Raw genomic sequence first — 18,677 nt, 5'->3', positions numbered from 1 at the left:
CATGTTTACAAACTTAGGGCTGTATAAAGTCGACCTTGTAAAGCACATACTGTGGCGGTGGGAATATGGAAGAGTCGTTGTTTTGTGCAGATTTCGGCACGTGGGCAAGATGTGGGTGACTGCGGGGTGGCGTTTGAATGATCTAAATGATGGCAAGTAGTTCATGAGTTGTACATAAATTCCAGCTGAGCAGTTTGATTGAACTAAAATGTTCTGTCGCCGTGTTGCTGCTCATTTCTCCAAAATGATCTGCTTCTTTGTCAGTGTGTGGGGGAGGAGATCTGGGTGGACAATCGGACGGTGTATATTGGCCATAAAGAACCCCCTCCGGGCGCTGAGGCCTACATCCCTCAGCGCTATCCCGACAACCGCATCGTCTCCTCCAAGGTGAGTGAGCCGCAGTCAGCGCCACACTGTAGTTTGTCATGGGCTCCTTTTCTGTTTCATATCCAGACAACCGTGTAATCTCTTTTTTCGCCATTTATTTTTATTTTTTTCAGGATGACACAATTTACTTGTCTTGTGTTTGACAAGCTGTGCATCGCCATTTTCTCTTGCCAGGAGGATGTTTGTGATGTGCTATTGTTTCCCTGTCCGTTTCCGTTGTAATTTAGCCGTCACTCTGTCCCACAGTACACCTTTTGGAACTTCATCCCCAAGAACCTGTTCGAGCAGTTCAGAAGAATAGCGAACTTCTACTTCTTGGTCATATTTTTGGTCCAGGTAAGATTTTCACGTTACTTGGAAGCAGTGGAGTCTTTGTCCCGTCTGAAAATAGGTGAAGAAGCACCAAGGAAATTGTTGCTCGGCTCATTGATTGTCCAAAAACCTAAGAAACTCTGACTGTTGGCCGCATTTCTGAATCTGTTTGCTCTCAATGTAACATTAGAAGCCACACAGAAGCAGTGAGGGTTTACTGTCATTTTATATTTTCCATTTGTTCATAGCCTTGTCGTTAAAGGCAAATTTCAGAGCAATTATGCAAGATTAGCAGCTAGATCTCACACCTGCTTCGTGTTCCACACGGATGAGTTATCAACGTGATGTGCTGAAATCAAATTTTCCTGAAGGAATGAATCTTGTGCTTGCTCCGTGCTTGTGTAAATCAGATGCTTTTTTTTATTTTAAGTGAGCATCCATTTAGCGCCAAATGTTGGCCAATCACGGAAAGAGCAAACTGCCATTAGAGGAGGAGAGGCTGTACTTTGGTTCGTTTAGGCCTGAGAACCAGACAAATGTGTTTCATTTGGTCTGGTTGGACGAGTCTCACCCTTCCTTCGTTCTAACAGATTTCCACCTGGTCTTGCAAGCACAACTCTTTATCTAATAAAGGGTGAGTTTGACACAGTGGAGCAGTGTTTTTCACAAAAAAATAATATATTCAGACCTGTTTTCTCATAAAACAACTAACTCTAAGAAGTTGATTTGCTGTCCTTTAGTGAGTAGCACAAATTAGTTGCACATGTGCTCTATTGTTGCACTAACAGAGCTCAGGCACTTCAAAATGATTGCAGTCTGACTTGTGGATTTGTCATGAATCAGTTCAGTTTATTTTCAAGTCATAATAATATATATTAACTGTTCATTACTTTGAGATTCATGACAGCCCAGTAACATGTAATTCATTTACCGCTAGCATGTTTGAAGCGATCAGCATCCCATACTTTTAGCTGTGTTTTCAGTTTGCTTGCGACTGGCGGATACTTCATCCGGTCACCTGCTAAGTGTCTGCCCTTTTTTCCAAATTATTTCTATTGAAGACTCCCTTGATGGCTCGGTGTAACAAATGGTTCTGTCGGGTTAATTTTGCTCTGCCTCCGTTGATAACACCCACACACAAATTGAGGATAAACCGAGAGCGTCCAGACTCATTTGCGCTGAGCATTAGACCGGCGACGTCGGGGTAAATGTCTTTTACCGGCAGCTGCCTCAGCGGACGAGAATGCAGCTTAGCCACAGCTGGGGTCTCTGCGTGTCGGGCGTTTAATCAGTAGCATGTGAAATATAACACTCTCGTAACGAGACAAACTGGGCGTGGCGCAGCACACTGCCTTTTTGTCCTCCTCGTCCTTTATGTCACACTGAAAAAAGTATTGGTTTGCTACATCTGTTGGGAAAAAAAATTAAATGACAACTAAACATGAAAAACGAGGCACTTTTGAAAGCACTAAAATTGAAGACGAGGAGAGTAAAAGTTTGCTAGACTGGTCCTTCTTTCCTTATTTTTGTGGCGCTCTTCCTGCTGTACTTCCAAACTCAGCTTTGTCTTACTTGACCCCCCCCCCCACCCCCCACACCCCCACCCCTCCCTATCATTTCTGTTGGCCCCTCTTCACCCTCCCCCATCCTCTACATCTTCCTCCCTCCCTCTGTTCCTCTTCCTTGCAGCTTATCATCGACACCCCCACCAGCCCAGTCACCAGCGGCCTGCCCCTCTTCTTTGTTATCACTGTCACCGCCATAAAACAGGTAGGACACACACAAACGTTCCCACATCTCCAGGAAATGTGGCCCACAACTATCATCCTCACACACAAGCTCCCAGCCCCAAATAAACGCACACTCACGCTTTACCAATCGGCTGCTCTATTATCTGTATATACACATTCCTCTAACAGCGAAAGGACATGCCAATTGAATATGTCTGGTGATGTGAGAAATATGATAATGAATGGTCTCCTCTGTTAATCACTCGAGCTGAGGATCCCATGCCCCTGGGAGATGCGTCGTTTCTATTGCATCCCAGTACTGAGGGATAGGGTACTACCAGTGATAGATGAAGCCGTTCTAGAGAAGGAAGCTTGAACTTTACTGGGGCATAAATCCAAAACATGACATTTTGGCTAGAAATCCAGGAAACAGGTCAGTAAGCACAGGGAGCACAATGCTAATTAATTACAGTGTATGATTATCACCTCCTCCCCCTCCCCGCCTCTTGATCTCCTGCTATGCTCCAGCCCCAATACAAAAAAAGATCTATATTCTCCGTCCCCCCCCACCCCCACCTTCTTTTCCCCTCACAAAATTGTTTTCTGTTTCTTTCTTGCTGCAACTCTCTCAGGGCTACGAGGACTGGCTCAGACACAAGGCTGACTGCTCCATAAACGAGTGTCCGGTGGACGTGGTGCAGCAGGGGAAGGTGGCGAGGACACAGAGTCACAAGCTACGGGTAAGAATGGCCTCATTAGAGCAGTACAGCACCTGAGGCCACAGAGCAGCGCTGCTGCACTGCTGCATAGCTCACTTTTTTTTTTTTTTTGTGACTGTCGCTCTCGCAGCCCCTTTTTCTTTCCTCTCCGCAGTGCTCCCTCCGACTTTGACTCTCTTGTCTTTCCCACCAATTAATTGCACTGAAACTTTAGTAGACCGTCCCCTGGTGCACTGCCGCAAGAGCTTCTTGGAGGATGAACAGGACCGATGTATTTCATGAGTCATGATTTTCCTGTCACCGTCCTCTGATGTTCTCTCCTGTCATTCTGATGCAAGACCAGGTCGCTGCTGGTTGTGTGCCTCAGTTTTCTTTTGGATTAAACTATTTATATGATGTCACACCTCGCTGTTTCTCCTCAGGGCTGCAGGCTTTTTTCAGCTAGATTTTATTGTCGATTTCAAACAGACACACCGAATAGATCTCATGTGTTGTAGACACTTGATCATGAGTTAAAGTAGTTTCACCCTCTCATTTTAAAGTCCTCCCATGTGTTTGTTGGCTACAGTGCAACCCAATACATAAGTAGCTCTCCTGCTCATGAATAGAGGAATCCGTTTTTATGTGTGTGTTTTTCCCAGTAATTGCTCCTCCAATCTATTACAAGTGCGAAAAATAACCAAAGGAAATGCAGTGTCAACACAAACACACACCGTTCCCACAACGCTGTGCAAACCTGTCGGTGTTTAGGTGTAAACATCATCAGAGGTGTTGTTTTTCATGCAAATAGTGGAAGGTTTGAGGATGATATGCGATGTTTTCTCTCTTCTGTTTAGTTAAAATGTCATCTGGTTATATCTGTGTTCCAGCGTGCTACAAGAAAAAAAAAAAAAGAGTCTGTTTTGTAAAGTAAAGAACAAACAAATCGAGTGAGGCAGTGGTAGACCAGCAGCTCTTGTGTGAAATTAAACTTTTTTTTTTGTAAATGTATAAAGCATAGATGGTTAGAACAGTTCCTTATCAGACAGGGCTTTCTGCCAACAAAGTCTGTGACCCGATTTAGGTTTTTAGCTTTTTGCATGAGTTTGGATGGCTGGTTGCAGAGATAGTTGTACTGTAGTTTTTTGCATTGGATCTCAATTTTGGGGCAGCAGCATCAAATTCAGTGAATAAACTGAACAAAGTGATAAAGAAGGGGGCATCGTGTAGCTCAGTTGGCTGAGCAGGCGCCCCATGCACGGAGGCTGACGCTCCTCAACGCAGCTGTCCTGGCTCGGGGCCTTTTTTCTACATGTTATCCCCCTCCCTCAGCCCTAATTTCCTGACATTCAACTTTCCAATAAAAGCCAATAGTGCTGAAAAAATCCTTAAAAAAAAAAAAAACTAATAAAGAAGTCTGCCTTAGTGTTGGGGACTGCTCTGAATGTTTTTAAAGCTCCTCAACATAATGGACAACGCTGCACAGTATAGTGATCAAACAACAATGTATGTTCAGTCAGAGGCTTCTTCGGTTCTGCTGCAGCAAACAATAGCACAGGAAGTCCATCTTTCCCAGAGCAATAACTCTACTACACGGTGACGTCTTTCATAACGACTGATGACAAATGACTATTATAGATTCTTTATGCAGCAAAAACGCATTCTACGTCTGGCATTAATGAAATATCGTATGAACCAGTTAGAAGTTAGAGGTGATGAAGTGAAGGAAAATGGTCCTTTTTATTTAGATTTTATTTAGAAATGAAAACAGTGTCAGACTGTTTAATGTGACTGATCTAGCTCACCACCTCCTGCATAGATCTATTGATTCGGTGCACTATATTTTAGTCTTGTAACACCATTTGTCGGCAGGTACGTAATGGGTGCTGGTACATCTACTTTCTGCTGTGTCTGCTGCTCGTTGTGAGTGTGCAGAGCCTGTGTGGGATGTTGAGGGTCAGCTCAGGATATACAGCTTCAGTACAGCTGCCAAGCATTAAAGGGTTGCAGAGCGCTTTAGTTTGCATTACCGTAGCAGTAGTTTTCTGTGAATTTCATTGGTTGAGAGAAACATCTTGCATTCAGGTGCAAAAGAAGGTCTTATTTGATTGTTTTTTTTTCATGTCTCGCTTCCCCTGTCGCCGTCCCTGTAGTCTTTTTCTTCGTCTCTTTCTGCTTCCCCTCGCCGTGTCTCTTTGTCTAATGTTTTTTTTTTTTTGCTCTACCAAGGTCTGGCACTACGGCAGATCAAACAGAGGGGATTAGAGTGCGAGTCGGGAGCAGGAATAATGATGAATACATTAATCATTCGAAATCAGAGAACGTGTGTCATGTGTATGGTCACCGTGGAGATGGGATTTATCAGAGTTTAAGCTGCTCTGCTCTCATAATCCGTTATGCAACTTCTCAATCCTTTAAAAAAAGGAATGTTTAAGGATGAGCAGACGGTTACTCACAGGTCTTTCTGTTTATGCGCAAAAAGAACCAAGTGGATCCTATGTATTATTGAAATGAAAGCTGCCATGTCCGTCTGTCCTTTTCTGTCAGGTGGGGGACATCGTCATGGTGAGGGAGGATGAGACTTTCCCCTGTGATCTCATCCTTCTCTCGTCCAGCCGCTACGATGGAACCTGCTATGTCACCACCACCAGCCTAGATGGGGAGTCGAGTCACAAGGTACCGGGATTAGTGCGTGTTTGTTTAGCTCGGTCTTGTTTTAAACTTGACTCTTAATTACCACCTTAGATCACATCAGAAGCCTACAGCACGTGTACATGGGTCTTTAGAAGTCTAGGAATTTAATTTGCTAGATTTAAGGGCTTCTATAGGTGCCAAAAATGTCCGAAATGTTATCTCTTTTTGAAAACCTAAAATGTCTGCCTACTGACACAGAACGATCCCAGTTATGTAATGGTATAAAGTCTATTTACATCGGTATCAACAAAAGAAAACAACACTGTTGCCTGACACATCAAATCACACACTGTGTGTTATGGACAGCTAATCCACACGTGATTGTATGTGGCTAGGAAAGGATTTGAAATGCGAACAAGTAAAGGAAGGTGAGCAAACCATGTTATATGCAACATACAGTCTGTTTCATCCATCTTGCATGATAAGACGTCTTACAATTTTCTCATGTGGAAAAAAAAAAAGAAAAATAGGATTCCAGTCTTATCTTGCAAAAGGATCATTCAAAAACAACCAGTCTTTAAGGTTTCTTTGTTACAGTTATTGGATAAGTTTCAATTTCGATTTGAGGAGACATATTATGCCCTTAAAAAAAAGAGTTAACAATTTGCTGAGCTCTTGATGAAATGCCTACACGTGCAGTACAACACTTTCCTTTTAAAGCATGAATTTACTGCTTTTCATTGCAAGTGCTTTTATATTGGGGAGTGAGCATCCAGTGTCCTCTCTCCTTTGTTTGTAAGACCACCTAACTCTGACATATGAATCAATCGTTGCAATCAATCATAAATAAAGTATCTTTCTATTCTTTCTATTCTATTCAGGCATAAAATAAGCAACTCACCCAAGAGGGCTTATCAAAGAACCAATTTAAAATGGCGTGTTTTTGGCACTTTGTTATTCGCGGCCTGTTGCAAACACACATTGTTTGTTTCCATTTCTTTAATTGTATCTATAAAAAAATGGCAAAGCAAACACAATTTGACAGACATAGAATAATATTTTTGCACCAACAAGGTGATTCCCTAAGAGCTATTAGCTGAAAACTTGGTGAATCTATGCATGGTGTGCAGGGTGTCCTTAAAAATGTGAGGAAATTGAACAAGTGGAGGACAGAATAAGCAGCGGCAGCCTAAAAACTATCCACAGATGACACATGATTTGAAAGTGATGAAAAAAAAATCCAGCTAAAACCTGACACAGGACCTGAGAGATGCGTCTGGACCTTCGCTCGATCCATCTGCTGTTCACTGAGGCCTCATTAGAAATGGTCTCCATGGATGGGGGGGGCTGTCAAGAAGCCATTCTTAATGAAGGGAAACGGAGAGAAATGGTTGAGGTATGCCAAATGACACAGGAACTGGACTGAAAATCAGCGGCAACAGGTCTTATGGTGTGAGGAATCCTCCCCGGAGCCTGGACCTCAACATTACTGAAGGCAAAAGGCAGCTAACATCCAAAGAAGCGCAGTGGAATGTCATTGAAAAAGCCTGGAGAACTATTCCAGAAAACTACATAAAGAAACTACAAGAAAGCTTGTCTAAAGAGGCTTCAGGCAATGTTGAAGAGTAAATGTGTCTTACCAAATATTCACTTTCAAGTAACTCTGCTGTTGTCTTCTGTACTGTATCCCCCTACACACACACACACACACACTCATACAGTATGTATATATATATATATATATTTATATACACATAATATGTTATGTTTGCACATGTTGTAATAAATTACTGTGCGTTTTTCCCATTTTTTATGAGAATCAGGGTTAGACTCTTTTTTTTTTTTTCTATGCTCATTGACATCACTCGTGCGACCGTAGGCATGGCTGAGCATATACACATACACACAGACACAATCTGGCGTACAACACTCAATCTACCCTCCTCATCCTACATGCCCTCAGGGCGAACCCTTGATGTGCTCACCAGCTCAGCAGGCTGCCCCCCTCCTCACCCAGAGAGCACTCTGACTGCTCATCCCTCACCCTCCCACTTTTTTCAGGTCATTAAGAAAACCTGCAGAGGCTGAGGGGCCAAATGAACCCTGTTTGCAACGTGGCTGTGAGATGTTGACATTTTCTCCTGTTATCTTCTTCTTCTTCCCCCTTTCCTCCTACTCTGTATCTCAGACCTATTATGCTGTACCTGATACCATGGCCTTTAGAACAGAACAGGAGGTGGATTCGCTACATGCCACTATTGAATGTGAACAACCACAACCTGACCTCTACAAGTGAGTGTGGCACATGCTCGCTGATGCATCTTTATACTCACAGTGTTACAAAATCTAACCCCACTGCCTTGTGTGTCTTTATTTGATTTTGCTGTACCGTTTGTCCAGATTTGTGGGACGCATTAACATTTACAAGGACAAAGAAGAGCCTGTGGTTCGGTGGGTGTGCTTTGTGTGTGCTTCTGTTTCCATGCTTTTCGTAGCTACAGCTCGTTAGGTTTTTTGCGTGTACCTTTCATTGAAGTTAGATGACTTTAGGTGTGTTTTAGGAACTGGAAACATTCCCTTTTACTTTTGCAGAACACTCGGGGCCGAAAACCTGCTCCTTAGAGGAGCCACACTGAAGAATACACAACGTATTTATGGTAATAGGATGAAGATCAAGCCCAAGAGAAATCCCTAGAATATTATTAGAGAGACTCTTATCATGTTTGTCTTTGTGTTTTCTCCTCCTCAGCTGTTGCAGTCTACACTGGCATGGACACCAAGATGGCCCTAAATTACCAGTCTAAATCTCAGAAGCGCTCTGCTGTTGAAAAGTAAGATGAATGACTTGTCTCCTCTCGCTGCGTGATTCAGAGTTGTTCTGTGGGAAATAGTTCCCTCCCAACCCTTGGAGCTGACCTCTCTTTACTCTGTCCCTCTCTGCAGGTCGATGAACGCCTTTCTGATTGTGTACCTGTGCATCTTGATCAGTAAAGCGGTCATCAACACTGTCCTGAAATACGCCTGGCAGTGGTCTCCTGACCGAGACGAACCCTGGTACAACCACAGGACTGAGGCCGAGCGCCAGCGCCACGTGGTCCGTCATAGCCCCTCTGGGTTTAAACACAAAATCATGACATTGAATGCCTAACAGAGTTTCTCTAAAAAAACCGTCTCCTCCCTGTTTCAGGTGATCCGAGCCTTCACAGACTTCCTGGCTTTCATGGTCTTGTTTAATTATATCATCCCAGTGTCTATGTATGTAACCGTGGAGATGCAGAAGTTTCTGGGCTCCTATTTCATCACCTGGGATGAGGAGATGTTCGATGAAGAGCTGGGAGAGGGTGCACAGGTGAACACCTCCGATCTGAACGAAGAGCTGGGACAGGTACGTCACCCAGCTGCACAAAAAAAAAAAATTTGCATTCACACCTTCATGTAAAGTTTGTGTAAACATGCCCTTCCTTCACCCCTTTCTCTCCTCGCTCACAGGTGGAGTATGTTTTCACTGATAAGACCGGCACTCTGACTGAGAACAACATGGAGTTTATCGAATGCTGCGTTGATGGGAACGTCTACATCCCACATGCAATCTGCAACGGCCAAATCCTCAGTGCCGCCTCCAGTATAGACATGATCGACTCCTCACCTGGAGGATACAGGAGAGTACGTTTCAAAGCTCAGCCTGAGCAGATGTGTGGCTTTGCTCACTCTGCTACTTAATTTGAGGAAATAAATCAATTTGCACTGTGGAAATTCTTTCAGATTAGCCATATTTCTTTACTGAAACAATCAATCTCTGATATATGGTTTTCGCTTACAAGGGAAAAAAAGTTCCTGAGGTGCACAGAAAAACCGACGACTCTTGCACTTACAGCAGTATGTAGCAGATTAGTTTAAATTCGAAACAAAACGGGAACGAGCGTGATGTTTTGTTTCTCTTTGATGTCACGATGATGTAAATATGCACTGAACTTGCCTGTTGCCAACATGATGTAAAGAGGAACTGTGATGCATGGCTCTGTATGCATCTGCGTCTTTAGGAATACGAGGACCTATTTTTCCGGGCGCTGTGTCTGTGTCACACGGTGCAGGTGAAGGAGGAGGAGACGGTGGATGGCATCAAGAGGGGCATCCATCAGGGCAGGCCCACCTCCTTCTACATCTCCTCCTCCCCCGATGAGGTGGCTTTGGTAGAGGGAATGAAAAGGTAAACGGGCGCAAACACGTGAGCAATGTTATTTTTCTATTGTTGCAACAGAATTTTTAGGTCATTGTGCTCTTATTAGATAGATTAACTCCTCTTATCAGTGTGCCAGTGGTCCTCATGAAAATGATTTAATAATTTGACAGATGTAAGGACCATTGACTACTCGGCTTTCAAGTATCACTCCTTAGCTCCCCCAAATCCGATCACTTCCGGCTGAAAAATGGCAGTCTACAAATTATTAGTGTGCACTTAATGTGGCTTCAATGTTGCACCTAGTCACAGCCATCCCCAGCTGAATTTAGAACACCATCAGCACAAGCTCTAAATGAATTTGTGATTTATGTAACACAAAAAAAGGCTTTGAAAGATGTGTGACTGAAGTCTGTAAATCATGCTGAAATTCCAAAAAAAAAACAACTTGGAGTTGGACTAAATTTTGTGGTGGATAAAATATGGAGAACTAAAGTGGTCTGAGTACGGACCTGTAAGAGCTGTACGCTGCCAAAAAAGATGCTTTGGAGAAATCGTGAAAAGGGCAGTTGAGTTTATCTATGAAAAGTTTAAAAAAAAAAAAGGCAGTCATTTAGCATAATTCAGTAATATTAGCTTCTGCTACTCCATAACCTGGGATGTTCCCCAAAGTCAGCAATGCTGCTTGGCTCACCATGAAAGAGAATTTGTTGGGTTGACTGGTAACTTTATGATCCTATTATATCGGAAATGCACAGAAAAATATATTCCTGCAGCAAGACTTCTTTGTGGGTTCAGATTGTCAATAATTATGTGTTTAAAAAGACACCACCAGACTGGTCCTGTCTTAAGTTTTGCTGTAATACGAGATAGCGACGCACATCTCTGTAAAAAATCGCATTCCTGATAAACCACTTCCAAACCTCAATTGCACAGACAAGGGAGGAAGCAATTGCTTCCCCCAACAATTTGGAAGTTTTGACTTTAAAATCCCATCGGACCTCCCAGAATGTATCCAATCTTTTTCACTGCTACCTGAAGCCGCTTTTCCACACCATCACAGACCTTTACTGTTTTCTTGTTTTAAACGCGGTGCTGTTTCCAGTCCGGTTGGAGTAGCAGTAAACGCATGCACCATTACAAGATATTGCTCTGTTGAATTGCTTTTACAGATCTGCACACTGTTCTGCATATGTTTGAGCTCAGGTTTAGCTCAAAGTGTAACAACACCTTTAGCCTCTCCAGTTGGGACAAAAGTGAGTAATGGTGTGCGCGGACACTTTCCGTTACGCTCTCGTGAATCCTTTCCTTCTGCTCTTGTCGCCAGGTTGGGCTACACCTATCTGAGACTGAAAGATAACTACATGGAGATCCTCAACAAGGATGATGAGATTGAAAGGTTAGTTTACTAAGTGTCTGTCGTGGTTACACCACAGGCGATAAATCAGGATTAATCCAGTTGATGGATTTGTGTTCATACAGAGAGGAATTAGCTCTCAGCTAGTGTTACATGTTCGACAGAGGCTACAAAAACCTGCAACCTCCAAAGACCCACTCAATCGGATCAAAATGCTTAAACTGATGAGTGAGAATAGATGAAAGTAAGACTCCACCGGAGAGGAGGGGAGAGGGGGGGGGGTTGTGGAAAGTGCCGAATGTTTTGATCTATAGTGTGTGTTTGTGTAAGTGTCCTCGCCAGCCATAGCTCTCAGCAGTAGCCTGTCAATAGTGAGCTATTTTAAGGTAGCTGCAGAGGGGAGGGGTGCGCTGTTCATCCAGCAGTTGCGGAGACTTCGGAGGCAAAGGGAAGGCAGAAGTATCTAAAGTCTTCTTTCATTTACTGTTTTAAAACCTTTCATAAGGAAATCTAAGACTCAAACGCAACAACCTTGCCAAGTCCTGGCAAACATTTTTCTGCATCTCTTTCTAATTTGAAGGTCGTTATTTGTCAAATGGCATCGTTCAATGCCTGATCAAACACGAAATTCATGAAATATATTTTTCACATCACCAATGCTGACTTTTAACAGGCAGAAACAGGGAAAATGAATAGATTGAGAGAAAAGGCCTCGGTGCACATAAAAATATATATATACATATATATTGTGCGAGTAGAAATGAGTCTTCAGTCAAAAGGTAGAAATGAATGAAAGATGAATTAGAAAGTTCACAAGAGGATAACCCCCTGTTATGCCAACACCTTCAGGTTTGAGCTGCTCCATGTGCTGAACTTTGACTCTGTCAGGAGGAGAATGAGCGTCATTGTCAAGTCGAGCTCAGGTAAGATGCGTTCGCACGCATCATTAAGATGCAAGCCTCCTCCAGCAGTTCGTTACAGTGTGGTTTTTTTTGTTGGTGTGTGTGTGTGTTTCAGGAGACTACCTGCTGTTCTGTAAAGGTGCTGACTCATCCATTTTTCCACGGGTGGTATCTGGAAAGGTGGAGCAAGTGAAAGCCCGAGTGGAGCAGAATGCTGTTGTAAGTGGACATTTTGGCCAGCACAGACAGGCTGCGGCTTTGATGATACACAGCGTCCATGCTGTGATGTGTTTTTCACATCCTTGGATTAAAGAATTGAATATTTAGATGGTTAAAAGTGAACTATGAGTAACAGTTTTTCAGAGTAACATCAATGAGTGCTTTTGGAAAATAAAAACTCAACAGAAAGGGACTCTTAGATTTTACTCTAAATGTTTTTAGATGAAGTTTATAATTCCTAAAACCCTTGTTTCAAAGTCAACTGTTTCCCGGGTGTTACAAATTGAGATGGTAACGGGGCAAAAAGGCTTTTTAGAAACCACGATAAAGAGGCAGAAAGCGTGTCCCCTGAACATATTTGCTGTTTCACGACTGCTCGCATATAACATTGGCTGCACAGTGAATTTTACTCCGTAATTTCATCCATGCTTACTGATTGAATTAAAAGATGTTTGTGCAAACCTACAACCAGTATAGATTTGAGACTTTGTCACCTTAATCTTGCTGACTTACTTTGAAGTACGACCAGGCATCCAGACTCACTCCAGATTCACTCCATTCGTCCTCTGTCCACCTGCCTGGGACGCACTTATCAAAATCAGTACAGCAACTTGAAAGATTAGTCAATTCTTGAAATGCTCATGGAAGAGAGAGTAGGCTTGTTGGAGGAGCTATAAAAGAGGATGCACGAGTCTCGTGTATCCGATGCCGATGTTCTTTTGGCATCCATGACACATGCTCTACATTCTTCCAAGATGTGAATTGAATTAAAAGTCAAGATAGAAGTTGCCATGAATCCTATTTAAAGTTGATCTGACTCTGACAGCAGTTTATAAAATACAGCGCTAGGCTGATACAGCAGAGCCACATGGTATGTTTGATATGCGACAGCTCTGAAACTGGGAAGTCTCCTTTTGTTAAATGCCTGTTGCGTGGACTCCTTTCTTCTCTGCTCACCGCAGGTGGGAGAGATTAGGAGTTGAGGGAAGGGAGTCGAGAATGTACAAACTGAGAAACGAGATGAGGGCCTGGTGCAGATTGCTCACACACCCAAAGCGTGGCTCTTTAGGGAGTTTGAATGTTGAGATTTGATCAAATAGACAAAGATGGTCTGCCTCCTAACAGGTAGCTGTCTAGTATGCATGTAAAATAGCTGCTGTTGGGGGGGGGGAAAACTATCCTCCCCTTTGATCACACCAAAATATGCTGCTTTCTTCCTATGCCTGTGTCTAATTCTTCGCTGGGTGCCATGAAACTCGGCCTCAGAACGTCTGCTGGCAGTGGGGTTAGCTGACATACAGACAGAACTTACAGAGCTTTAAAGTTGTTAAAATGAGAATGGAATATTTGGTGGGCACTAACTATTAGGGGTGGGCGAAAAAATCTATTCATGTTAATATCGCGATTCTTTTTTATGGGATGATTTTAAAAATCGATTTTTCTCCCCGGAATCGATTATATTACGTCATATCCATGTCCAGAAAAACTTAATCAATTCATTACATTAAGTTATGTTAAGACTAGCCCACATTTGTGTCGTGTGGACATTTCAATTCATTTTGTAACTGTAAACTTTAAAAAATGCTGAACATGTTAAGTACCTCTTTTTGTCTGGACTGACTGACTCAGTGTGATGTGCATTGTTTATGGGAACGACATTCATTCTAGAAGTGTATGATTCAACTTGTTTGTTTTTTAAGAAGGAAAAGAAAATTGCAATTACTGATTTCTATCGCAATTATCAAGAATCGTGATACAAATCGAATCGGTACCTTAGAATCGTGATACAATCGAATCGTGACCAAAGCATATCGTCCCACCCCTACCAACTATAAATTAGTCCTATCACTATCACTGGATGTGGTTAGAAACAATTGCTTGTTAGCATGTACACTTTATTTTGGCTTTGCATTGGTCCTCAGTGGCAACTGTAAAAGCTCACGCTGATCAACCAAACTTGGATCCTGACTTAAATGATCTGTTAAACTGTCTCTGTCTTAACTACAAAACCAGGAGGGGCTGCGGACTCTGTGCGTCGCCTACCGAAGATTGTCTGAGTCTGAATATCAGGAAGCGTGTCATCACTTGACCGAAGCCAAACTGGCCCTGCAGGACAGGGAGCAGAGGCTGGCGCAGGCCTATGACATCATTGAGCGAGACTTTGTCCTTCTGGGTGCTACAGCAGTGGAGGACAGGTTGGTCGATGTGTGAGAGAGAGTGAGGGGAAGGGAAAGATTTAGAAATGGTGCAGCAGCAGGGGGACAGAGGGGAGATTAATGAATCATTAAGCTAGCTTCAAAGTATTTTCATGACTCATGAGGGCATAAAAAGATTCTGTGTGAGCTTTCACTGGTGACTTACTATTAATACTGCTTTGCCTTTTGTTTCTGTTCCTTTTCTTTCACTCTCCTTTGTCTGATAACATGGGATGTTTTTGTGTGCTGATAAGATAGACTTCAGTATTGACCCTGACTGATTGATCAACTGCTTGACAGTTTAATTTCCTAATAGATAAACTGCTGATGGGCAAGGACAGGGGTGGTCATGCATTGATAAGTTATCACCAGTTGGTAATAGATTGATTGAAGGTCTGATGGATAACTCACCCTACCTCAGTGGAGGCTGGGACACTTATTGACTTATTGATGCACAGGCTCCAGGAAAAAGCTGCAGACACCATCGAGTCGCTGCACAAGGCCGGGATAAAAGTGTGGGTCCTCACGGGGGACAAAATGGAAACGGCGGCTGCCACGTGCTACGCCAGCAAGCTGTTTCGTCGAAGCACCCAGATCCTCGAGCTGACCAAGAAACGCACCGAGGAGCAGAGCTTGCACGATGTTCTCTTTGAACTAAACAGGACTGTCCTCAGACAACGCTCCATTTCTGGGTAAGGAATGATGTTTGCAGCTGATAAGTCACAACCTGGTGTTTGTTTCGGATCCTTGCATCGCATAATCACAATCTACAGAATGTGTGGATCTGACTTCTGCTCACTTTGTTGTGTAGACAAATACACACTAAATCCCTGTTAACCGGTCTGCGGTATGATCTCACAGATTGTCAGTAGACTGCCTCGACTTTGGTCTGATTATCGACGGAGCGACTCTTTCTGCAGTATTAAAGGCCAACAAGGAGGGCGCTGGCCACGGCAACTACAGGGAGATCTTTCTAGAGATCTGTCGCAACTGTAGCGCTGTGCTCTGCTGTCGTATGGCTCCGCTACAGAAAGCACAGGTGGAAAAAAAGTTGCTTTAATTTTTGCAGACATACCCAGGAAAATCCTCCTAAATGATGCAGTCGGAGTGATTGAAATGGGTTTCTTTTTTGTCAGATTGTGAAGCTAATCAAAGCCTCCAAGGAGCACCCCATAACCCTGGCCATTGGCGATGGCGCCAACGACGTCAGTATGATCTTGGAAGCACATGTGGGCATCGGTGAGTTCTTTCCATCGCCTCAAACGACGGCTAATTTTGATTCAAACTTTTACCTCGAAAGCCTGCTCCGATGGCGATATTTGTGAGAAGAATGAGTAGAAAGACGCCACTTGGACCGATATTTCAGTTTTTACACAAACGCTCAAAGTAAACCAAACATTTTTGGAGATTAGTCATGGCAAATCTTCGCTGTTGCAGGATATTTCGAATATAATAGTGTTTTTTTACACTTGATATTAAATCCTAGATCGTTTTTAAACGTATTTTTCTGCCCTCAGGCATCATGGGTAAAGAAGGCCGGCAGGCAGCAAGAAACAGTGACTACGCCATCCCGAAGTTCAAACACCTGAAGAAGATGCTACTCGTTCACGGCCACTACTACTACATCCGAATTGCTGAGCTTGTTCAGTACTTCTTCTACAAGGTAGAGGCTCACTCATTTTTGTACACTTTATTCATTCCCACAAACAAAGAAACAGATTTTTCAGCTACTCTGACAGATTACTGGATTCATGAATCCCCAGTGCGACATTCTGCTGGATTCACGGCCGTAAGGATCAGTGTGGGCGGCTGCCGCAGCGAGCGGGGCACCTGCCAACTGATTCATTTTTTTTTTTTCTTCCTTTTCTTGGCATGCCAACTCGCTGCGGCCCACTCAGTGAATTCATAACGCACAATGTGCATAAACAGAAATGTGTAGATAGTTGCATTTTTAGATTCTTGAAATCGCTTCACTTGTACTTGTCACAAGCTTATCACTTTCCCTGCTTTTTTTTTTTCCTTCTTCTCCTAAATCTTCGCAGAATGTATGCTTCATCTTTCCTCAGTTCCTGTATCAGTTCTACTGTGGGTTCTCCCAGCAGGTTAGTACTTTACACTGTGTCGGAATTGGCGGTAGGCAGAAAATGGCGTTCACATTTATTAAGGAATGATGACCTGTAATGTGAAAGAATAATCACCTGACTTTTGTCTCTTTGCTCAACTCTGCTGAGCGTTTTAATGAGTTGTTTTTTTGGTTTTTTTTTTTATCTCTGGCACACAGACTTACATCAGTCTTGTTTATCAGTCTTTTACAGCGAAAAAGCTCTCATAAACCCAGTTATTGGTACTTGCACTTCACCATGAAATTGTCAAAGTTAAGAACAATCTGGTGAACTTAAGTGGAGCATTTAACCAGTTCATAACTAAAAGAATGGTAACGATAACCAAGAAGTATACTATATATGCTTTCTGATTGTGGCACAGATGGCCTTTCATTTCTGGATGTCTAATACCATTCATATGGCATTCCCTCCACAGCCTCTATATGACACCGCGTATTTGACGCTGTACAACATCAGCTTCACCTCACTCCCCATCCTCCTGTACAGCCTGGTTGAGCAGCACGTCACCGTGGAGACTCTGAAGAGGGAGCCTTCCTTGTACAGGTGAGGTCAGAAGACATTGTCTTCTCCCCGGTGGCTCTGTTAGTTAGAAATGGCGGTTTGTTTGTCGATTATGACTACTGCAATATGATTTTGGTTTGTGGCTCCGCACCAGGGACATTGCAAAGAACTCCCTCCTCCGCTGGCCTGTGTTCCTGTACTGGACGTGCCTGGGGGTGTTTGACGCCGTCATCTTCTTCTTTGGTGCCTACTTCCTCTTTGACAACACAACCTTTACCAGCAATGGCCAGGTGAGCCTCTGTGTCTGGGCCAACGGAGGCAGTGAAAACAGTTGTTTTGGGAATAGAGCACCAACAGAACAGCGGTAGTGTCTTACGTGGTGTTTGAGGTGACATATCCAAGAGAGGATAATGGAGATGAAGTCTTCATGAACACTTGCTCAGCGTCACTAGATTCTTCCAAGTGCAGTGGGTTGACTTTGTGGTCGTGTTTTTGTGTCTATAGTTCCGTAACAGTAAAGACTCTGTCCTGAGCCCCCCCCCCCATAGGTCAGCAACATTGGATCTCCATTCATATCGACAACGCAATAGCATCTTTCTCTGTATTGTTAATTTGTATCATGTCAACTGTTTTTGATTGTCTTTGGTCCTGTTTTTTAAGTTGAAACATCCTGAAATTCATTTTACCTTTTGTCCTGATTCTTTTCTCTTTTCTTCCCCCTCCTTCTCTCTGCTTCCTCGCTCTTTATTTTGCTCCTCTCTTCTTCCTCCTCCTCCTCTTCTTCTTCTTCTTCTTCTTCTTCTTCTTCTTCCTCTTCAGCTTATGACCACCAACACACAGATGGTAAGCCTGTCTCCCTCCCTGTCAGCTCTCTCTGTCTTTCATGCCCTTTTAGTTCCTGTCTTACAGTTGTTTGATTTCAGTTTGACCGTTTCATCCGGTTTCATCCTTCCTCTCTTCGCATCATCCATGCCCTTTCATTTGGATGTGTAGTTTCGGGTGCTCCATCCCCCCCCCCCCCCTCAATCTCTGTAAATCCCTGAATCCTGCACAGTACCCGAACTTACTCCACTGACATAGTAGAAATCTTAGATGCTTCCCCACATTATCCTTGTGTTTCATTGTGGTAGCAAATAAATCAATACTAATAAGTGGTGCAGATTTAGATCAAACATCTGTTTGTCTTTTTCCGTCTACTGTTTTCGTGCTTTTTTGTGTGTACTCGTGCGTCCATGTGTTTGTGCCAGAACTCTTACACTCATTCATAAAGTAGTAATAGAGGTAGGGATTTTAACAAAGGTAGGTGTTTATGGTACCAACGTGCAGCTGTAGCCGTTGCATAAGCTCGCCAGTTTCTATGCCTTGACCTCCCTATGTCTCCACCCTCATGCCTCTTTCATATTCCCATCCCATCTGTTCACTCCTGATGTCAGCTTAAACCT

At 43.2% G+C, this 18,677-nt stretch overlaps 1 protein-coding gene across 13 annotated transcripts in view; it reads left to right on the top strand.

Annotated features, from left to right (window-relative positions):
- LOC142396504 (phospholipid-transporting ATPase IH-like) overlaps window positions 1-18,677 on the top strand; it is a 36,334-nt gene that overhangs the window by 9,845 nt on the left and 7,812 nt on the right. For 10 of the 13 annotated variants that reach the window (XM_075479329.1, XM_075479331.1, XM_075479337.1 and 7 more), the window contains exons 2-26: window positions 265-387; window positions 634-723; window positions 2,389-2,469; window positions 3,062-3,169; window positions 5,675-5,803; window positions 7,950-8,053; window positions 8,162-8,212; window positions 8,354-8,418; window positions 8,511-8,592; window positions 8,705-8,855; window positions 8,949-9,146; window positions 9,251-9,424; window positions 9,802-9,968; window positions 11,266-11,337; window positions 12,145-12,218; window positions 12,313-12,416; window positions 14,430-14,611; window positions 15,070-15,303; window positions 15,473-15,650; window positions 15,748-15,850; window positions 16,129-16,274; window positions 16,654-16,713; window positions 17,150-17,277; window positions 17,390-17,525; window positions 18,055-18,078. In XM_075479329.1, the coding sequence (XP_075335444.1) occupies window positions 265-387; window positions 634-723; window positions 2,389-2,469; window positions 3,062-3,169; window positions 5,675-5,803; window positions 7,950-8,053; window positions 8,162-8,212; window positions 8,354-8,418; window positions 8,511-8,592; window positions 8,705-8,855; window positions 8,949-9,146; window positions 9,251-9,424; window positions 9,802-9,968; window positions 11,266-11,337; window positions 12,145-12,218; window positions 12,313-12,416; window positions 14,430-14,611; window positions 15,070-15,303; window positions 15,473-15,650; window positions 15,748-15,850; window positions 16,129-16,274; window positions 16,654-16,713; window positions 17,150-17,277; window positions 17,390-17,525; window positions 18,055-18,078 (2,964 nt within the window). The remainder of the gene's footprint in view (window positions 1-264; window positions 388-633; window positions 724-2,388; window positions 2,470-3,061; window positions 3,170-5,674; window positions 5,804-7,949; window positions 8,054-8,161; window positions 8,213-8,353; window positions 8,419-8,510; window positions 8,593-8,704; window positions 8,856-8,948; window positions 9,147-9,250; window positions 9,425-9,801; window positions 9,969-11,265; window positions 11,338-12,144; window positions 12,219-12,312; window positions 12,417-14,429; window positions 14,612-15,069; window positions 15,304-15,472; window positions 15,651-15,747; window positions 15,851-16,128; window positions 16,275-16,653; window positions 16,714-17,149; window positions 17,278-17,389; window positions 17,526-18,054; window positions 18,079-18,677) is intronic. The other 3 variants (XM_075479330.1, XM_075479340.1, XM_075479333.1) reach the window with 2 other exon arrangements.

This window comes from Odontesthes bonariensis, chromosome 12, assembly GCF_027942865.1.
Source record: "Odontesthes bonariensis isolate fOdoBon6 chromosome 12, fOdoBon6.hap1, whole genome shotgun sequence".
NCBI lineage: Eukaryota > Metazoa > Chordata > Actinopteri > Atheriniformes > Atherinopsidae > Odontesthes > Odontesthes bonariensis.
The sequence above is the reverse complement of the archived record's forward strand: the minus strand, read 5'-3'. Positions and strand labels throughout refer to the sequence as shown.